Here is a 19,874-nt window from a genome sequence, read left to right on the forward strand (position 1 = left end):
TTAAACCAGGATAAAATCAGACCCAATTCCATTCAACCATGAGTAAGCACCTCCCATGTGGTGATTGGGCACACACCGTGAGTAAATCATTCCTTCCTTCCTAGAGCAGTGAACAGACTATCCCACAGGACTGCTGTGCACACAGCTACACAGTCACACAGTAACAGCTGAGGTGATAGTGAGACCCTGACAGGGAGCGTTACAGAAGGACTTGGGGGAGCTTTACCCAGGTGGGGTCCTTTTAGCTGGATCTTCAAGAGGACCACCCAGCTGCCAGTTTTCCACTGCCCACAACGCATTTTACATTACCTGGGCAGTGAACTCCCTGCCCCACGAGGAAGCATCTGGACTTTGTCCCCAGGCATTATAGGAGTGATCAGGAACTGCAGGCTACTTTTACTTCCAATCTGAAGGCAAGTTCTGTGGTTTATCTACCGTTGTACTTTTTTACAATTAGCCCAGCACCTCACACATAGGCGTTGCTGAATACCTGGGAGTAAGTGATGAAAAAATGTAATCTGGAAAGTAAACCTAATGCCCCCCCAGGGGTGCATACAGGTCAGAGGGGAGGTCAGGTTCAGACCACCAGTCTTTTGCCCTCTAATTAGCACCCTCATTCCAGACTTAACACACCACAGGCATTTAAGAAGTGTTCCTGACTAACCAAAAATATGGTAGCACATTAAGCTGGTATTAGCATGGTTGTTTCTGTAGATTTGCAAAGAATAAGAGGAGAAGACTCCTCAGAGCCCAGCTCATTAATGCAGGGACTAAGGGCTGGCTTCTTCTGTATCCTATGTTCTATGCCCTGCACTCTGGCTAAACACATAGTTTATTTAGTTCAAGTGAAGCTCTTCCAAGATGAAAAAACTTGTTGAATTCCTAGTGAGTCTCAGAAACATTTTTTAAATTATTCAGACATTATTTGATGTTCAGCAGTTGATTCAGCTGAAGTAATTGAGAGCTGACAGGCAGTTAATTTCAAAACCCTAATGCAACATCACCAACGAGGCACAGAATCCCTCCTATACACCCACCAACTACACAGGCACTATCAATGACGTGTAGGTCACTAAAGACCCCGATGCAGAAAATCTCCAGAAATAAAAGCTTTTCTCAAGATAAAAACACCCACAAACACCGTTTTGTTGTTACAAGAACTGAAATAAATGTAGAAGTTAAATGCTGAAAGTACCCTTTGGAGTGCCAACGTAGTAGGGGTTAGCAGACCTAGGCTCTGTCTCTCCCACTAGAACACAGCTCCCAGGCAGCCTCTTCTCCTTAACAGCCAGATATTGGAGGTTATCATTCTATTTCTGACAAATGCAGTTTGCTAGGCTCAATATGAGAAGTTATATATATATATATATATTTTTTAACTAAAATGTATTTATATTCTACCTTTAAGGGGTAGTACAGAGTCAAATGGCAAATGATCAAACGTTAAAATAGCCCCCAGTTAAGTACTATTGGTTGGTGAATATTTCCCAAATAAAAGTACTGAAAAAAAAGAGGTACTTCCATTTTATTAAGCTGTGATTATTCTGATCAAAATTGCCTTCATTTTCTATCAGTTAAGTAATACTGGCTTGCCATGATTTAAACTGAACTCTTTCTTTTGAATGGATGGATTTTTAACCACTTTCTGTTACGCGTAAGTTATGAAGGCTTCATCCTAAATTCTTCCAGAATAGGATGGTAACCATGTATTAACTATCTGCATCTCAAGGGCATTGAAAACCTAAAATGAATCAAGACTACAGCTCACTGAATAGTGAACTACCATTAATTTTAATTGTAATAGGACAGAACTGGAACTTACCTTTTCTTTAAAAAAGAGGGAAGGAGTGCTTATTCAACAAAGAAATCAATATAAACAAAATCATAAGAGGTAAATTTAAACTACTCAAGAGAATAAGCTGTTTAAACACATTTCAGAAGTACTTATATACAACTGATATCATGAATATATAAATCATTTTCTCTATTCAATAAGGAAGTCTAGCAGGACTGTTCTCTAGCAACATTTTGTTAGTTTACTCAGGTTACAATTTTTAATTGAAAGTAATATAATTTTTAAAAATCTGCCTATTCAGACATCCTACAAATTATCATTCATCTTTCCCTTACCTCAACTAGTCTGAATCAATGAGGCCTCAATGTATTTAATTCTAACCATAACCTCAGGTCAAGAATTGAACAGCATCAACCAAATTCAGAATAACTGATATTGCTTGTGTTTTCAGACAAGAGGATCTGATGCATTTGGTGATGAAAAACACCAACCACACTCATTCTGCATTGTGTGGCTCCAGGCTGTTAGAAACAACCATGAATGTCTGAGGTTCAAATACCACTAGCACTGGTCCATGAGCATTTCTGAAAATCCAGGAAACATGTTATGTTTCCAAAGGCCGTAGAGCTATACTCAAGAGCCTCTCTACACACCCAGGGCCACTCAGAGGAGTGGCGCCCTAACTGGACTCTGTGGATAGCTCCTGTGGTGAGCTGTTCTGTAGACAGGGACACCTGTGTGGCTCTGTGAGGTGGCCTGGGAAAGGGGCTCTGTCAGATCACCAAACAGGAAGTGTTCTCGTCTTCTGCAGATGGTGCTTTTCTTGACTTGAAAAACAAATCAACTGGTGGGGCAAGTTAAGGAGGAAAAGCCGAGATTATCTGAGACCTGAGTAAGTCACCTGAGGGTGTTCAGCCTGCTGATGGCTTCTGATTTTCCCTGTCCCCTCTCCCCCATGCTGGATTACAAGAAGAAAAGCCACTGAGGAAGAATGAGAAAAAATACATTTCTTTGGGTGCATATCCACAGGCAGTCAAAATATTAGGAAAACTAACAATAATAAGAAACAGTATAGAGTTACATATCACAATTGGTCCTCTGAGCTCACAGAATTCCTTGTTCATGCTCACCTTTAACCCCCTAACACTTGAAAGTGATAAAAATCTGAAATAAATCTTAAACTCAGTCTCTCCACTGAGGGTAGTTGGGATGTTCTCCCTAAACTCTCTAAAGAAAAAAAAAATTTTAATACTATAATCATTTGATTGCTTTATGAAGAAAAATGCATCAAGATTCTTAACTATGAAGAGGTCAACAATTCACTCAGAGCATAGAAAAGGGAGCAAGGTAAGCAAAGGATAAAGATAAACTTCGATGGACTAGAATACATAACCTGTGAAGAAATTTTAATATTATATTTACCACCATTGGTTTTTTTAAACAATACAGAAAGCATCTATCTTTTCTAAAGAGCAGACACTCCTAAAGGACTCTAACATTCTATGAGCTTCAGTCTATACAAGTTCAAAAGGAAACAACCAACATTACTTTTTTTATTCCAAGTTTATTTTATTAAAAGTTTTGGGGAAAAAAAAAGTTTTGAGATTTGACACTGTTATTTAAATACAAGTTTTTTTGCTTTTTAAAAATAGAATTAAAAATTTTTTTTATTCAAGTATAGTTGATTTAAAATATTATATTGGTTTCAGTGTACAGCAAAGTGATTCAGTTATATATTTTTTCAGATTATTTTCCATTATAGGTTATTATAAGATATCGAATATTTTTCCCTGTATATAGTAAATCCTTAAAGTTTCATTTCACATTAACTATCATGTTATCAGGACCTTAAAGAGAAAAGATTGACTGGGTAATGGGAAGTATACGCAAGTAAAGTAAGCATATGGAAATAAAGTAAGCACTGGGATTCAATAAAAATTTAAAGACATCACTATTAAAATAGTATATTTTACTGAAGTCAAAGTAATTTAGCACATTCTATAGGCAAAGTTGATAGGTCTACATGAGTTTTGCACAATCCTCATACAGAATGAATCATTCAACACTGACAGGGATATATCTAGCTTTAACAACAATGCAAAAACACTAGCAAATATCTTCAAGAAATAAATGTATAACAAAGGTAGGTACCAAAGATCTGAGGGCCTGATGTTTTGTATTTTTAGTGGGGAAGAGAACTGGCTTGTCTGATATCAAAGTGACCACTGCTTTTTGCCTGAGAAAGATTTACTCAGATTTGGTATAGTAAATAGCATATTTCTTAGAAAACCAATGGTTTTAAAGAAGGGTAAATATATTTTCCTCTCGTAGACCACGGCTAACCACAGTGTGGCACAATTTTGGAGAAATCAGACCTCACCCAGTTACAAAAATAGCAAAAAGGATTCTTGCTGCTGGCAGAAAAGTGACATCTTTATCGATACTGCAAGAACAGTGTTTTAAACTTCTCAATTAGGCTTTTTTTTTTTAAATCAGCTCTTTTAGATAAGGCTGAAAGGGGAAAATTAAATTGTGTTTTATAAAATGGAAGTAACTGAAATCATTCTTCAGGGGAAGGAACAGAAAGAGGCAAAAAAGAAAAGAAAAGAAAAACAACTCAGGTTAAATACTGAATATATGACCCTGTCTAAGTACTTTGAACAATCTGGGCCTCAGTTCTCTAATCTATGAAATGAGGATAGTAGTATCTGCCTTCCTCAACTTACAAGGTTCTGTGAAAATTAAATAAGAATTATAAAAGGATTCAGTAAACTGTTGTTACTGCTGTTTTATAAGGAATTCCAGTTTCACTCCAAAAGGAGCTAATTATAAATATTAATACAAGGGGATTATTCTTTTCAGTATAAGTGCCAAATCAACCAAATCTCTCTTTGACTTGCTGACTTTTCCTGATTGACTTAACTCAACCCTAGATGGTCCCCAATGATCCCTACCTCTTGGTATTCCCCTTTTGAGTAGTCCCTTCCCTTCGAGCGTGGACAGAACTAGAGTCTTGTATCTAACAAACAAAATAAGGCAGAAGTGACAACGTGCAACTCAGTGACTAGGCCATAAAAGGCTGTGTGGTGTCACTCTTTCTTGGATTACTCACTCAGGGAAGCCTGCTGTCATGCTGTGCACAGACCCACGGAGAAGCCCACACTATGGGGAACAGAGACCTCCAGCCCACAGGCAGAGAAAGACGGAGGCCTGCCAACAACCCCAGTAGTGAGCCTCGCAGCAGATCTTCCAGCCCAGTGGAGTCTTTGGATGACTTCAGACCCGGGTGGCAACTTGACTGCAATTTCATGAAAGACGCTGAGCTAGAACAACCCAGCTAAACTGCTACATGTTCCTGACCCTCAGAAAATGTGTGCCATAGTAAGTGTTGGTTGTTTTAAATTGCTAAATTTTGGGGTAATCTGTATGCAGTAACAGATTACTAATACACAGCACTTGACAGCATCTTGCTTTGCAATTAACATTTAATTTAAGATCAGTCTCTTCCTTGTTTATGAATTATCTTATCCACTGGTAAATACTGTCATTTTTGTACTTGTCGGTTTTTTCCATAATAACTTTCGAGGCTATCTGCTTAAACTGATCATGTTTGATTTACTATATAAAAACACACCTTAAGTTTGATTCTTGTATCCACCTATCATCTTGCAATAGAAGGACAGCTGCTTTCACTTTTTTCCAACAGGTTTTTCTTCTGTGATTCTCAGCAGATGTTTAATGCAATTTGGGTTATACAGAAAAAAATATCTACAGGGAAAATTGTATTTTCATGTAATCATACTGAATTTAATAGTACTAAGATGAACCTATCTTTATTTTTTTTTTTTTTAAGAAGACTGATTTGTAAATCCTATTCTGGTTCCAACAAATCTAAATCTTTGCTTTCTAATACTCGTTTTGCAGCCCTGTGCAACTGCTCTTTTGCAGCTCACCTCATGTTTTAAGGACACTTCATACCTAAAATGTCTGTGAAGGTTTCATTCTACTTAAGCCAAAAGATTAAGTCAAAAGTTTGAAAAAACCACTCACAAAAAAGCAAAATCTTTGAACTGCTATCCCCCCTGCCCTGTTTGAAAAGAAGGAAAAATAGAGAAAAAGAGGGAAAGAAATAAAAGTAAATTATTAATGATATCTTATTATGATTTAAATTTTAATTAATTCATTCAAAAATATTTAATGAGCAGCTATTTCCAGGCATTGAAGATGCAACAGTGGAAATAAAAAATAAGACCCAGACCGCATGGAACTTCAAATTTTTAAAATTCAAAAAACCAGCCCCCAAAATAGAGTTAGCTATTTTTGTGGAACCTATGACCATTTAGATCCATCACAAACGAGGGGAGACATATAAAATCCTGAATTCCCTGATCCTGTATGCCACTTTATTATGCCTTACCATAAATGACTTACTTTTTTTTTTCCTCGAGTGAGGCATTTACTTCTAGTACAAGCTGAAGGTGAATAAATGGAGAGAGAATCAATATTTATAAGTTTTTTCTATGTGTCATGCATGTTAATACATTGTTATATAAACTACACAGTAACATTAATTATTTAGTATTAGAACCCAATTTGACAGGTGAAATTTAGGCTCTAAGATGAAACACTAGTAAGCTACATGGTTGGGGTCTAAATTCAGTTGATTTTGATTCCAAAATCCATGTTCTTTCCACCCCTTGATGAGTTCTGTTCAAAGCCCCAGTAAATCATGGTGTATATTCTATTCTAAAATTCTAAGATCAAGAGCTTCTACAAAATTGCCTTTGAGAAAAAAAATATTCTATTAAAACTATACTTTAATTCTAATAATTACTTCTAACTTAACTTTCAGTCTTATATCAAGTAGCCGCTTTCAGAAGAGCTCCACTTGGATATCTCACATGACATCAAACTCAACATACCCAAAATGTGATTTCCTTCTTAAAAGCTACTCTCTCCCCAAGATTCTCTTTTTACCCTGGCATCACTCTCACCTCACAATTCAATCTACTTACCTATCACCAAGTTGTCCACTCTATTATGCCTTACCATAGATGACTTGCTAACTTAACAGTTCTCCAAGACAAGGGCTTTACATCACCATTATGGTGATCACTAATGGGCTATTTCATTATGTATGTAAATTATAGAACAAAAAGATACATTTAAAAAATGCTAATTCCAACTGTCAGCAAAGTGTTTTGTTTTTCTTGTCTTTTCTTTTCTTTTTTTTATAAAAGGTCCCTTAGGCAATTGGCAGTTCTCATTTAGTTTGGCCTTAATGAGTATTTACCCAGGGCCCAGAAGCAGAATCCATATGGCTTTCAATTTCCTCAACTTAAATACAAAAAAGTGCAACAGTAACCAAAACATTTTTCAAACGTATTTAAAAGCACATTTTTTTCACCACCAAATTTTCCTACCAAGTACACTCTATGCTTTTCAAACTACCTGCCTTATATCAGATGTTGATTTATAGGCAGAACTCAAGTTCTTATTTTTAAAAATGTTTGCTGGACATATGAGAATCGTATTTTCTTAGGAAATGGTTTAAAACATTATCTATAGTTGGCCTAGTGTTTAACTGGAGAAGAATTTAGACTGATATGGAAACATGTTCCTCCAATTATATGAAAATAGAGGTTTATTTTTTTTCTCATGAACATGTATTCTGAAATACTATATAAACTTATAAGAGTGTCACATATTCAGCATATGTAAATTCTATATTTACCAAAGGATTTTAGATGGCTAAATACAACAGAAGCAAAATAAGATCTCTACATAAAGATAAAACTATAGGGTACTCTTTAATGGAGAAAATAATTATTCCAGAAAACTAGACGAAGGATGCATTGCTCTGAGACCTAATTTTAGTTTTGAGCTTCCAAACAGCTATCATCATTAGATAAGAGACATACTAGTTTATCCAGTTTATCAAGAGAAGGACTTTCCCCTCTCACTCACAGACAGCCTTAAAGGTAAGAGATACTAAACATAACAGAGTGTTTTTGACAATATTTTGAAGAGGATGCAGACTTTCATGCGGCAGAGACTGCAAACTGGCAACCCGTGAGCCAGATGAAACTGCTCTCTTCTTTGACTCTCACAGTGTCTCCAAAATTTTTTCAATGGTTGAAAAATTTAAATATTTAAAATAAGAACTCTGACTTCTGGTTGGAGCTAACAGCTACCCCTCCTATACTCCATAGAACACCCCCCCTTTGCCACCACTTATGTCATATGCAGGAATCTAAGTGTGGACCCCTGTAAATATATGGTGGTCTATTAGAACAGTCTTACTATAAAATAAAACTTGAGCGCATATTATGAAATCATTAATCTTTGAAGACCAATCTTCAGGAAGTTAGAGTGGTAAAGCATAGGGGCATGGAGGAGAGCTCAAAGGGCAGTGTCCCAGTCTCCCTCTCCCTCTCCCTCTCTCCCTCAGGACTATAAGGACTCCCCCCAAGAGTCTTTGGCCATAAGTTAAGAAATCATCGAAAAAATAATATTTTTGGAAGTAATATCCTGTTTTTGAACAAGAATCATACATGCAGGACTGATACTGAAAAAGTGCACGTTAGAGTAAAATGGCTCATGTCCCTTCTGATTTGTTGGGCATCCACTCTACCCAGGTGAAAATATTTTGAAGATCACCTCTGTGTTCATGGAACCCCAATACACACACCAGATAAAAGTAGGGCTGCTCTGCTTGAAGAAGGGGTAGGAAAGCCATCCTGCTTGCACCTCCTAAAGCAAAAACTTGTTCTTGACGAATGAGAGGGTCCCATGTCACCAGACCCATCACTGTACAAAGTCAGTTGACTCTAATGGCTCTGCCAAGAGCTAGAGTACAATTATTGCCCAAGGAGCTCCCTGGAAAGTTCCTGAAGGGCAAACAATCTGTGCTGTTGATTGTAGAAAAATCCATAGATTTAATAGTCTGGCATGCAGTTGGCAAAGCAAACAGTTGTTACTAAAGCGAAAGTGACAGAAGATGGAAGGCCATTCCACAGGATTCACAAGTAAGGGAGGCAGGGTCTAAACTTTCCTCAGGAAAGAGCTTTGCATCTGCTAGAATACCTGATCAACGAAGGGATGGACTCAAGGCCCAGAATTACACACTATAGGACAGATACTTCCAAACTGTTTATTCAAAGCAGTAAGCACCTCTGCTAATCCAAATTCTAGACCAAACTCCAATATATAAAACAACAACGAATGCAGCTGTCTTCCAATTGAAAGGTTGGTAAGAAGACAGGACCCCCAGGTACATATGTCCACTCCCTCTTCCCATAAATTTGGCATCTCCTCAGAATCCTAAGGCTCCGTGGAACACTCTGTTAAAAGCACTGCTGTGGGGAATAAAACATGTGACTCTGGCCTGGAAATTTTTAAGGCAGGTATTAACACCTTGACCATGATTGTTATAGGTGAACTAAAGCCACAAATCATTTTCAATATCAGAATTATTGTTTTGAAATCACTATTGAAATAGACACATATGGCAAACCATTAATACAAAAATCAATGAACCAGAGAGCTAACTCTTCCCTGGCAAACCTCTTAAGATGTATAAAGAATTACATCAGAACCAGCCACCTGTTCTCAATTCTTTTATAACCCTTACAACAAAATTCCTTTTTAACTTACCTACTTCATAAACCTAAATCCCTGTCTTTATTTCAAATAATGGAGCCAGCAGTGCCTTTGTCATTGCAAATCTTTAGTGAAGAATAAAATAAAATCTAAATTTTAAAAAAATATTAAGCAACTAAAAACTTTAAAGAATATTAACCAACCAGCAGTTTGTTTTTTATTCCTTAGAAAGGAGATTAAATCCTATATTTTAAAAAATCTGAGCTTAAAACCTAGTTTCTTAGGCTTCCCTGGTGGCGCAGCAGTTAAGAATCCGCCTGCTAATGCAGGGGACACGGGTTCAAGCCCTGGTCCGGGAAGATCCCACATGCCGCGGAGCAGCTAAGCCCGTGCGCCTCAACTACTGAAGCCTGCGCACCTAGAGCCCGTGCTCTGCAACAAGAGAAGCCACCGCAGTGAGAGGCCGATGCACCACAGTGAAGGGTAGCCCCCGCTCACCACAACTAGAAAAGGCCCGTGCGCAGCAAGGAAGACCCAATGCAACCAAAAATAAATAAATAAAATTTATTAAAAAAAACACAAAACCTAGTTTCTAAAGATCCTTGATTTCATCATCTTTAGCAGCGACACAACTCGGGGAGTTTTAGAGAGCTTAGTTTACAAATTCAGTGTCCATGATTTGAAGACATCACTATCAGTCTGAAGAGAAGGGAAAAAAAGAGTACAGCTGGATCCAGGAGAAAAGCCAGGTTATTTACGCACCCACAAATTTTTTTCTGTTCTTCAATGGTTGTTGTTAGTAGATATTTTTCCTTTACAAAGAATAAACACAAATCCACTTCAGGGGGGAAAAATAGTAGCCTAAACTTTCAGCACTGGGAAATTCCATCCCAAGTTTTCAACTATTCACAAAAGCTTATGAGGGTTGACCCCCAGGACCGTGGAGACCATGGAGGAGCGTGTCTGTGGCACATTCCGAGGAAGCGTGAGCCACAGAGCCCATACATTCCAGCACACTGAGCAAGCACACACATGCCTCCCCACTTCCCCAGACTCCGCCAGCGAGGGGGCACCAGGCTGGAGGCAGGCCTCACACACCAGGCACCTTCCAGTCCTGCCCAGCCATCCCTGCGGAAGTACAAAGGGGAAGGAGAATAAGAGAGAGGAACTGGCCAGTGCAGGGCCTCAAAGAAAGAAATATAAGATCGTTTGTGGGGTAGGCCAACCACATACTCTTAAGGGTTTTTAAAAGTCAAAGAACAACTTGTGTGAGCCTCCTGGTCCTGCTACCACCAATGGAATCACTTACTGTCTCCCAACCACCACCAGTGAGTACCAGTCTTTCTAACACGCTCTGGAATTACAGACCGTACAAGCTGCACAACCAAGTTCAGTCACCTATGCTTCTACAGCTACCGGTATCCTTTCTCCCTTCCTCCATCCCTCTTTCTCTCCTTCCTCCCTTTCCTCCTTTCTTCCTCCTTCCTTGCTTCCCTCCTCCCTCTGTTCTTAATAATTGAAGAGGTTAAACTCCAGTTTTTCAGCGTTAAACTCTTTCATCATCTATCTCCAACTCTCTCATATAATGATGCACAAACACTTTTACTCCAAAACCTTATCTACACAATGAAGAGACAAAACATCCATTTTTCAAATATGCATTGTTAAAATCACAAAGATCAAGAGGGACTAAAGTAAAAGGTCTCCACGTAACAAGAACTATACAGCCTGTCCTCACGTAAGCTTTTTCGAAATAGCCTCTATTTCATGAGTTGGTTTGAGGTTAACCTGTCCACAGAACCACCATTCAATGAAATAGTTTTTTGCTTTACTTTCAAAGAGAAAGAGTAAAAAAGAATATATAAATGTGGTAATAAAAATCTTTTCTGATAATACTCTTGACTGAGAAAAGCCATTATTTTTCATCTTATAATAAAATTTTTTCATAAAATTACATTCTTATCAAAAAAGCACCACCTCTATATCTACGAAGCAAAATGCTTGTATATCTCATTCCAATGGTAGTATAATTGTATCTCAAGTCCTATTTACTAAAAAAAAACAAAAAAAGTTATGAATGCATAATATGCTTAAGTAGTGTATCAAAAAGAATATACAAATCTTTCTACTCCCTGTGCTTTCAGAATCTTTCATTGTCAAAAAGGTTTAAGGGCTTCCCTGGTGGCACAGTGGTTAAGAATCCGCCTGCCAGTGCAGCGGACATGGGTTCGAGCCCTGGTCCAGGAAGATCCCACATGCCACAGAGCAACTAAGCCCGTGTGCCACAACTACTGAGCCTGTTCTCTAGAGCCTTCGAGCCACAGCTACTGAAGCCCACGTGCCTAGAGCCCGTGCTCCACAACAAGAGAAGCCACCACAATGAGAAGCCCGCGCACAGCAACGAAGACCCAATGCAGCCATTAATTAATTAAAAGGTTTACAATTTTCTAATGTTAATAAGATGAACCACTCTATAGAAGATAATTTGCAAGAATCCCGTATTTCCGTCTCCAAATCATAGACACTTTTTAAAATATACAGATAAAAATGAAAGCATGCCACACTTTGTGCAACACTCTAGGTCCTACACAAAAAAGTCTGAGGTGTTTTTTTCCAGGATTTAAAAAAAGTATCTGGGCCAAAGGCAAAAATACAGACCCTCCCTACCCACCCCCACCCCACTGCATACATATGTTTTTTACACTTAACTTTCAACCACAATGATTTTTTAAAAATCTTTTTATCTTTAAGTAATTACTAATGCCTCTACTATAGGTCTACTTCAAGAAAGTTTCTTCAAATTATGACTAACACTTTCAGTTGTTTTTCAATTACACTAAATTAAAAATATACTAACTTCAGTCAATCCTTTATCTTCCTCAGCATATCTGTTGTATACATGTAAACTTTAGCTCTAATTCTGAGTTAGGAAAAACATACAAAGTTACTCTATTACCTATGTACACATTATCACAACTTCCTACTTTATTGCTAGGGTGCTGTTACTGTATACAAATTAGATGGTAAGCAAGGGTAAGACACCCACTGCATCTTTGAAGCAGGTTTGGTCAGTAGAAGGAGTTGCTTTGGAGTCCAAAGCTTTACAGCCCTATCTGTGAAAGGGATGAAATTCAGATCTCTCTCGGCTGTATACAAAAAAATATGGAGAAGGCCTAGTCCAATGCCTAGCACATTAACTACTCAGCAAGTATTAGTTACCTTTCTTCCTTTTCCCCATCTTCTGAGTCAGAATTCCACAGAACATGCAATACCCTACTCTGGGCTCTACTAAGTTAAAGAAATGAAATGCCTAGGGAGTTGGAAATAATCTTTCACTTACCTTTTTCTTGATAATTCCTTCCTCCCTTCCACCACCACCATAAATATGATACTACACAAAAGTTAAAGGAAATGAGGATAAATGCAGACAAAGTTCACAATTAAGGGGAAATGGACTGTTCTTCACATGCTTAGTTATTTAGTATATGCTTTTGAGTGACTATATCATTAATGAGGAACTCAGAGAACTTTAGGGATGCTATCCTATTAACATTCATTTCACTCCCACAGGAGAGGCCAAAGGCCATATTCTGTACAGAAAGTGAATCAGAGAGAGACACCAAATCTCAGGAAAGACTTGGCAGCTACCAGCAAAACACTTAAAACGAAACAGTCCTGCCCTCTGACAATGGATTGGCTGAAACCTGGGACGAACCCACCCAAGTGATTCCTTGAGCTTGACTTTCCTTTACCATGTGGCACACGGTCTTGACCAGGGCTACCTGTGTAATCTGTGTGGCTCAGCTGTTGAAACATCTTTCTCGGCAATGTCCTATGTCATAATACAAGGAATGCAAACACTAAAAAAAGCAATGTAACAACAACATCAAGATCCAACCTTCTTGGTTAGGCATACCCCACTTCTGTCTATGGGCAAGCACAGTGATACTGCCAGTAATTTAAAAATGACCTCTGTTTCTAATTTTTTTCCTAAAAACTATAACAAAGTACAGATCATTTGGATTAAGAATAAGATCATTGCAAAGCGTGATTCACAAACAAATCTATATTTATATCTTTCCATCACTCTTGAATGGCAACCTTTGAACCGTACAACACTTTCAGATAACTTCTTTAATTAAACAAAGTAAACGTAGGTGAAGTACTCTGGACTGAGAATCAGAAGTTCTAACCCTAGCTTTACTATTTAATAGTAATGTGACCTTAGGTAAATTATTAAATTTCTCTGAGACTGAGTTTTCTCATCTAAAAAAAGGAATAATATTAACTGTCCTTTCTTCTTCACATAATTATTATTTAGAATAAATGAAATAATGTGTTAAAGAGGCTGAGATATTATCAGTACTATGTGAATATGAGATGCAGGCACATAAATATACATTTATCTAGTAGTATTTACATGTCAACACATGGAATCATGATATTACCTTTCTGATCACATTTAAAACAAAAACTAAAAGTCCAAGCTTCCCCCACAGGGCAAATCCTCACATGTTGGTACACATTAATTGTATGATAATAAGAAAAACTGAAAATATCATTCTCATTGCAATCGTCCCATACAGATTATCCTGGTCATTAGGTACAACATTTTCCTTGATATAGATAGATAGAAGAAAGTCTAAAACATGCATCAGAACTCTTAATTTTCATTTAATGGACTTACTGAAATACCTATTTTATGAAATATTCTTGATAATAAACAGAATGGGAAAATTCTAACTAAATCTTCACATTTTAAGAAATAAAGTATAGAACAGATAAATAAATAGGAAATCCAAGAATAAACAAAACATGTCTCCAAAATGCAAGCTTATTATTTAGTGAGAACCAGAGGCTTGGGGAAGAAACATATCTATTAAATGATGGACATCATTTTGGACTTGATTGCCTGCTATAAATTCAAAAGTATCCATTTTCTCTGGTCTACTTATTCAACACCTCAACATGCCATCAAACACTAAACCAAATTAAAGAAACAGTAATTATATTCTCCCTCCTCTTTGGAAGCCAAAATAACAAAATCTGAATTTTTCTGTAAAAGTAAATAATTTTTCTTCACTATTTTATGGAAAGACCAGACTAAAGTACATGATCAAAACAGGAAAAGAAAAACCTTAAAAATAATGCTCTGAGCACTCTGCAATTTTGCTGCCCAAAATAGAACCCATACAGTCCATGCCACCAAATGAAAATTACAAGTTTGTAAGCATGAAGTCAAATTATAAAGTAAAAGATTTAAAAAAATATTTTAACGGTGATAAATGAAGGGCAAGATTGTTATCTTTACTGGTAGGTGTTTGTTGTTTATTTGCTATTATGTTTTCTTCAGTGATAGTGTTTTGAATGACTACCCAAACTAATTTGAACTTTAATTTGAGTTTAAAAAGGACAAACCTTGACTAACAAATTACTTGGGCAAATTTTGTTAAACAGAACTCTCCCATTCTTCAAATTAAGAAGTTAATCGTAACTTTTGGAAATTATGCTTTTGACTAAAATTTTTAGAAAGCTGGTTTAAAAAATTGGTTTAGCCAAACCCCACCACTTTCTTCTTCAACACCAATAAGAACACTGAAGACATTTTGGTGGCATTTAAATATAATTTTTTAAAATATATTTTTGAAATTTATTATTCAACTTTTTTAACAGCCTCCAAAGAAACCAGCTCAATACTATGCTTCTTCTAATGAAACTGATTCTCTCAGAGTACTTTTGTTATGCAAAATAATACACTGTCTTCCACAGTATAGAATTTCTAAATGAAAATGCATATTCAAGTCTTAAATCTTCTATAGAAAATCAAAGCCTACACAGAATCACTTGCCAATTCTCTTAGTGAGAGGGGACATCCAAGCAAAAGTGAAGGAGAGTAAATTTCCCACAGAATGGTCCTTCCAGTAGCATGCTCACTGAAGAAGCCACTACAGGTGTCTGTGCCCTGGCTCCCACAAGGTTAAACACCTGCAAGAGTTATGCATCACTCAAGGCACATATTATTGCACTTGACTCCCTTTATTTACCACAAGGTTCAAACACCTAGCAATTTTCATTTGCCTTGTCAGGACTAAAATCCAGAACATTTGTTGTTTAATTTAAAGATATCCTCCTCTTCCCTCTTGATACCATCTGTCTGAAACTACTGTCTCCCATAAAACACACACGCACGTGTGCACACACCCCGCTGAACCACAGAGATTGATGCACTTAAACTCAAATTATGTCCTCTAACAACTGACCAATTGCTCATCTACTTTTGAGGATTTCATTAGCAGACTTGGAAGAGTGATTCAGCAGGAGACAGCAAATATTTAGAAAGCTGAAAGTATCAAATATGTATAAATAGTTCTTACAGAAATCTGATTTTCATAACTTTTTGACTTTTAATAAATGTGCCCAAATTACCACCCTTTTATGCACATTTCAATGTCATTTACATTCCCCCCATCTAAAAAACTGGAACAACCTCTGTAAAATAAAAAGCATTTACTCAAAATAATAGTGAAATGTTGATTTTGATATGTATTAGTTCTAAATCTTCTAACATCCTTTAAAATTTTTCTTCTTAAAGAAAATATATTGTACTTTAAATCATTATGTATAAAAGGTGTTCTACAAATATTATTAATCTTCTCTCATCTTCTCTATATAAATGATAATCTCAGGCTAACATAATAAAAAACAAAACTCTGAGACCATCCCTTATGGTCATCTTATACCCAGCCATAATTACAAAGAAACATTATTATTTAAAAAAACACAATTTGACAAATGTATAACATATCACCAAATCACTATTTAGAATTAACGTTCATGTGTTTAGCCATCTAGTACTTTTATAAATCACTACAATATAATTTAAAATTGATATGAATTTGTCAAATTGGAAAATCAAGCCCCATATAACATCTATTTCGCTTTGTAGATTTCAATGGCTTTTAATATTTAACCAAATAACGTAAAAAACAATGACCAGTCTTTTAAAAACACAAACTAGAATTTTAAACCTGAATTACCAAGTAATTTTTTTCTTTATTGCTTCTATTTTAATCCCAACACTTATCTCTTAAAGGTCACGAAAATGTGTAATTTTCTATGGCATTACCTAGAACGGCATAAAAAAATTACTAGCCTTTTTTTAAAATGGGAAACTAAATGTCCAACTCAAAGTCAAATCAAAACTAACCTTAGAGTAATATATATATGTGTGTGTATGTGTGTGTACATATATATATATGTAAAATATCCACACATGGAATCTATACAATTAAATCCAGGCCATAATTTCTAATTCAACAAATTCTTGAAATAGGGTACCATATAATTTTAACCTAATAAAGTCTTTTCTGTTGTTACAAAATTAAAAATTGATCCATCAAAAGCCTTTGTTGCAGGGAGGGCTTGAGGTTGGGTGGTTGGGTTTTTTTTTTTCTTTTTGGTATTTAATTCAACTATACACAATGTAGTACATACAAGCAAAACACAATTGAGATACTGTTTTCTTTAACATTCCTATAGGAGACCAAATTCATTTGCATTGGAGAGAACACAATTACTGATTTTTAACTCATGAAAGACAAATTCATAGCTTTTCCCTACACTACCTCATAGTATTCTCACCATCTCAGTGAAAGCATGTCTAGCACCACTTAGTTACTTCCTAGAAGTGGGCAGAAATTGCATTTTTCAAAGTTTTGTTTCTCACAGAATCATTCAACTTTAGTTACAAAGCACATTCAGGTTAGCGTATGTCTTAGCTCAAAACAATTTATGTAATGTGTGTGTGTGTGTGTGCATGTGTGTGCATGTGTGTAGATACATATAGTATATAAATTTTTTTTAAACTAAACTCTCATCAACATCAAAAATGAAATTTCTATCAAGGAAGTTTCCACAACTTTTACAGCCCTTTGTTTTTTCTTCCTTAAGAAATCTTTGATTCATATATGCTACCAAGAAATGCGAATAGAGAAAAAAGAATCAAAGATTTTTATTCAACAGAGCCTGAAGCCAACTTAGAAAGTAAGAAAAATAGATGGTTTGTACATGGTTTACATTACAATAATTTGCATTTAATAAGAATGAAGCACATGTGGCAAAAGAAAAGAGTTTTCTACTTTTAAGTGACCCTGAGAAAATAATACTATCTAGTCTGTCTACAAAAACAGCACATATAAAATAATGCTAGAATGGTATTTAACAAAAGATCCAATTGGTAAGCAAATGGCATGCAAATATTTTCATAACTTAAGATAAAAAACATCTCCTCCCAAGTATCATTAGGTTAAAAAAAATCTATTTGGAATATAGATATTAAAACTGATTCTTGAGAACAGAAAGAAATCAGAACAATATAAAGAAAATGAGCACTCACTTGTGGAATGGTTTTTTAAGTAAGCAAGCAATGAGGATGCATTGTTTCCTTCACATTTTCACTTCTACTAACACAAAAACCACATATAGAACTGACTGAAGGCCAACAAATGTACTTTTAACTTGTTAATTTTCATGGAAGTGCAATAAAAGAACACCAAAATAGTCACCATATAACATAAAAGCTTTGGTTTCAAATGTCACAGTACCCTGTTTTTGAGAGTCCCCTCCGTGGTGGAGCCCTGTACATGAGAACACACAGCTGCCTCCTCCCAGGAGTCTGAGCTCAGTACACAACACCAGGCATCAGCTCTCTCTCCCTTAGCCTGCAGTACCAGTAACTAATTTCTGCATTTTAAACTAATAAAGGAAAGGAAGAAAGATCAAAGCTATCCAATCAGAAATGAAGCAGCCCTCTACAGCAGCAGCTTATGCATACATTTGGCATGTCAGACATCTTCAGAGTACTGAATCATACACAGCGCATTTCAATCTACCTCCTAGGTATTTCATATTACCCACAGTGTTCAAAGAAATCATGTACCAATAGAGCTGTATAAGTCCTAGATTGCTCTTTATTTAATTAATACTAAAAATTTGGGACAAGCTTTTAATTCTGAACTCTTATATAAACACAGCAAAATCATCTAAATGACCCACCAGCTAACAGCAAGTAACCTCTGTATTTTGAAAGAAAAAAGTTAAAACGTAATATATTTGTGAGAAGTTTCAAGAGATGTTAATAACTTTAAACTAGTATTTCACTTACATTGCAACATTAAATAATATACTTTGCAACATGAAATGAGACACCAACTAACCAAAGATAAAATTCTACCGATTTTTACTAATTATAACCAAAAAAAACCCTCAAAACAATTATACAGCCAACAGAATTAGATATTTATAGAAACATAACCCATCAAATATTTTGGGTGCTTCTTTCAAACCTTGTTCAGTATGTTCATCCAATATTCAAGTGTTATGAGTAATTTCAACTTACAGTAAATAGTTAATGTATCAAAAAGCTTCAACTTCGATTTCTCAAGCAAAAAAAAATTTTTTAAGAAAAGCATACAAACTTAAAATAATTTAAAAATTAATCAGTTGCACATTACATTTCTTCCTAGAGAGAAGAACTAGCTTAATATTACACATGAAACCGCAAATCATAATTTTTACCTCTTTTTTTTTTAAGTTATTAAGTAGTTTTCTGATATGCCACTGGAATCACTGGCAAACAAAAGATATTCTGTTGCTTAGTTAAAACATATCTGGAAATGTGCACACATTTTTAGAAACCCTTTAAGCAAAACATCTATGTATTTAACAATTGGGATAGTTTGTTTTAAAATCTATTCAATCCTGGCAAAAATCAAGTAAATGGTTACACTATTGAGAATCACAAACTGTAAAGGTGGTAAGTCAAAGACTTCACTTAGAGTCTCCAATTCAGCTACTTAATGACTAATGGTGAAGAAATGTATGTGAATGGGATATAAACTAAGTTACGACACATAGAAAAAAAATCTAGAATGAGTAATAAAGGGCCCAAATTTAAAGTCCACAATAAACTTTAAACAAAGATGTTCTCCCTCATTCTCTCCTCACAGACATTCTCACGTAAGCAAATCACTGTGGAGAAATCCAACCTCCACAAAACTTTTTAGTCCTTCATTAACAACAGTGCACTTAAATATAATTATAGATTTCACAGTGATATTTGTTTAGCCTCAAACATATCTTAAAAGCAACAACAAGAAAACGCTCAGAAGCAATATTCAGTAGTCTCTGTGACTAAAAAAGTCTGGCTTTTAACTGCCACCTAATCCAAACAGCCTACTTGTTTAAAGCACTATGCAAAAATATCGACCCCTTGCTGAATTATTTTATTATTCAACACTAAGGTATCTAAAAAAGAAAACTAATTAATCGCAATAATCGCGAAGTTTAGTTAAGCAATTTAGCTGACACAGTAAATATTTACTCTTAACATCTCACAGGAAGTCTTGACAAGCATTTGTTGCCATTGTGCTGGGGGGCAGGGGTGGGAGTGGCGGGCGGGAGGCAAGTTTTCATAAAC

At 35.9% G+C, this 19,874-nt stretch overlaps 1 protein-coding gene across 8 annotated transcripts in view; it reads right to left on the minus strand.

The window, feature by feature from the left end:
• The window catches only part of IGF2BP2 (insulin like growth factor 2 mRNA binding protein 2), a 165,024-nt gene that overhangs the window by 142,983 nt on the left and 2,167 nt on the right, over positions 1-19,874 (minus strand). The window contains exon 1 of one of the 8 annotated variants that reach the window (XM_032631561.1): positions 18,001-18,056. The exons of the other annotated variants lie outside the window; for them this stretch is intronic. Coding sequence (XP_032487452.1) covers positions 18,001-18,041 — 41 coding nt within the window. The 5' untranslated portion in view covers positions 18,042-18,056. Of the gene's footprint in view, positions 1-18,000; positions 18,057-19,874 lie in introns of those variants that run through there. 8 annotated transcript variants of the gene reach the window in all.

The sequence above is a fragment of the Phocoena sinus genome, chromosome 4, assembly GCF_008692025.1.
Source record: "Phocoena sinus isolate mPhoSin1 chromosome 4, mPhoSin1.pri, whole genome shotgun sequence".
NCBI classification, from domain to species: domain Eukaryota; kingdom Metazoa; phylum Chordata; class Mammalia; order Artiodactyla; family Phocoenidae; genus Phocoena; species Phocoena sinus.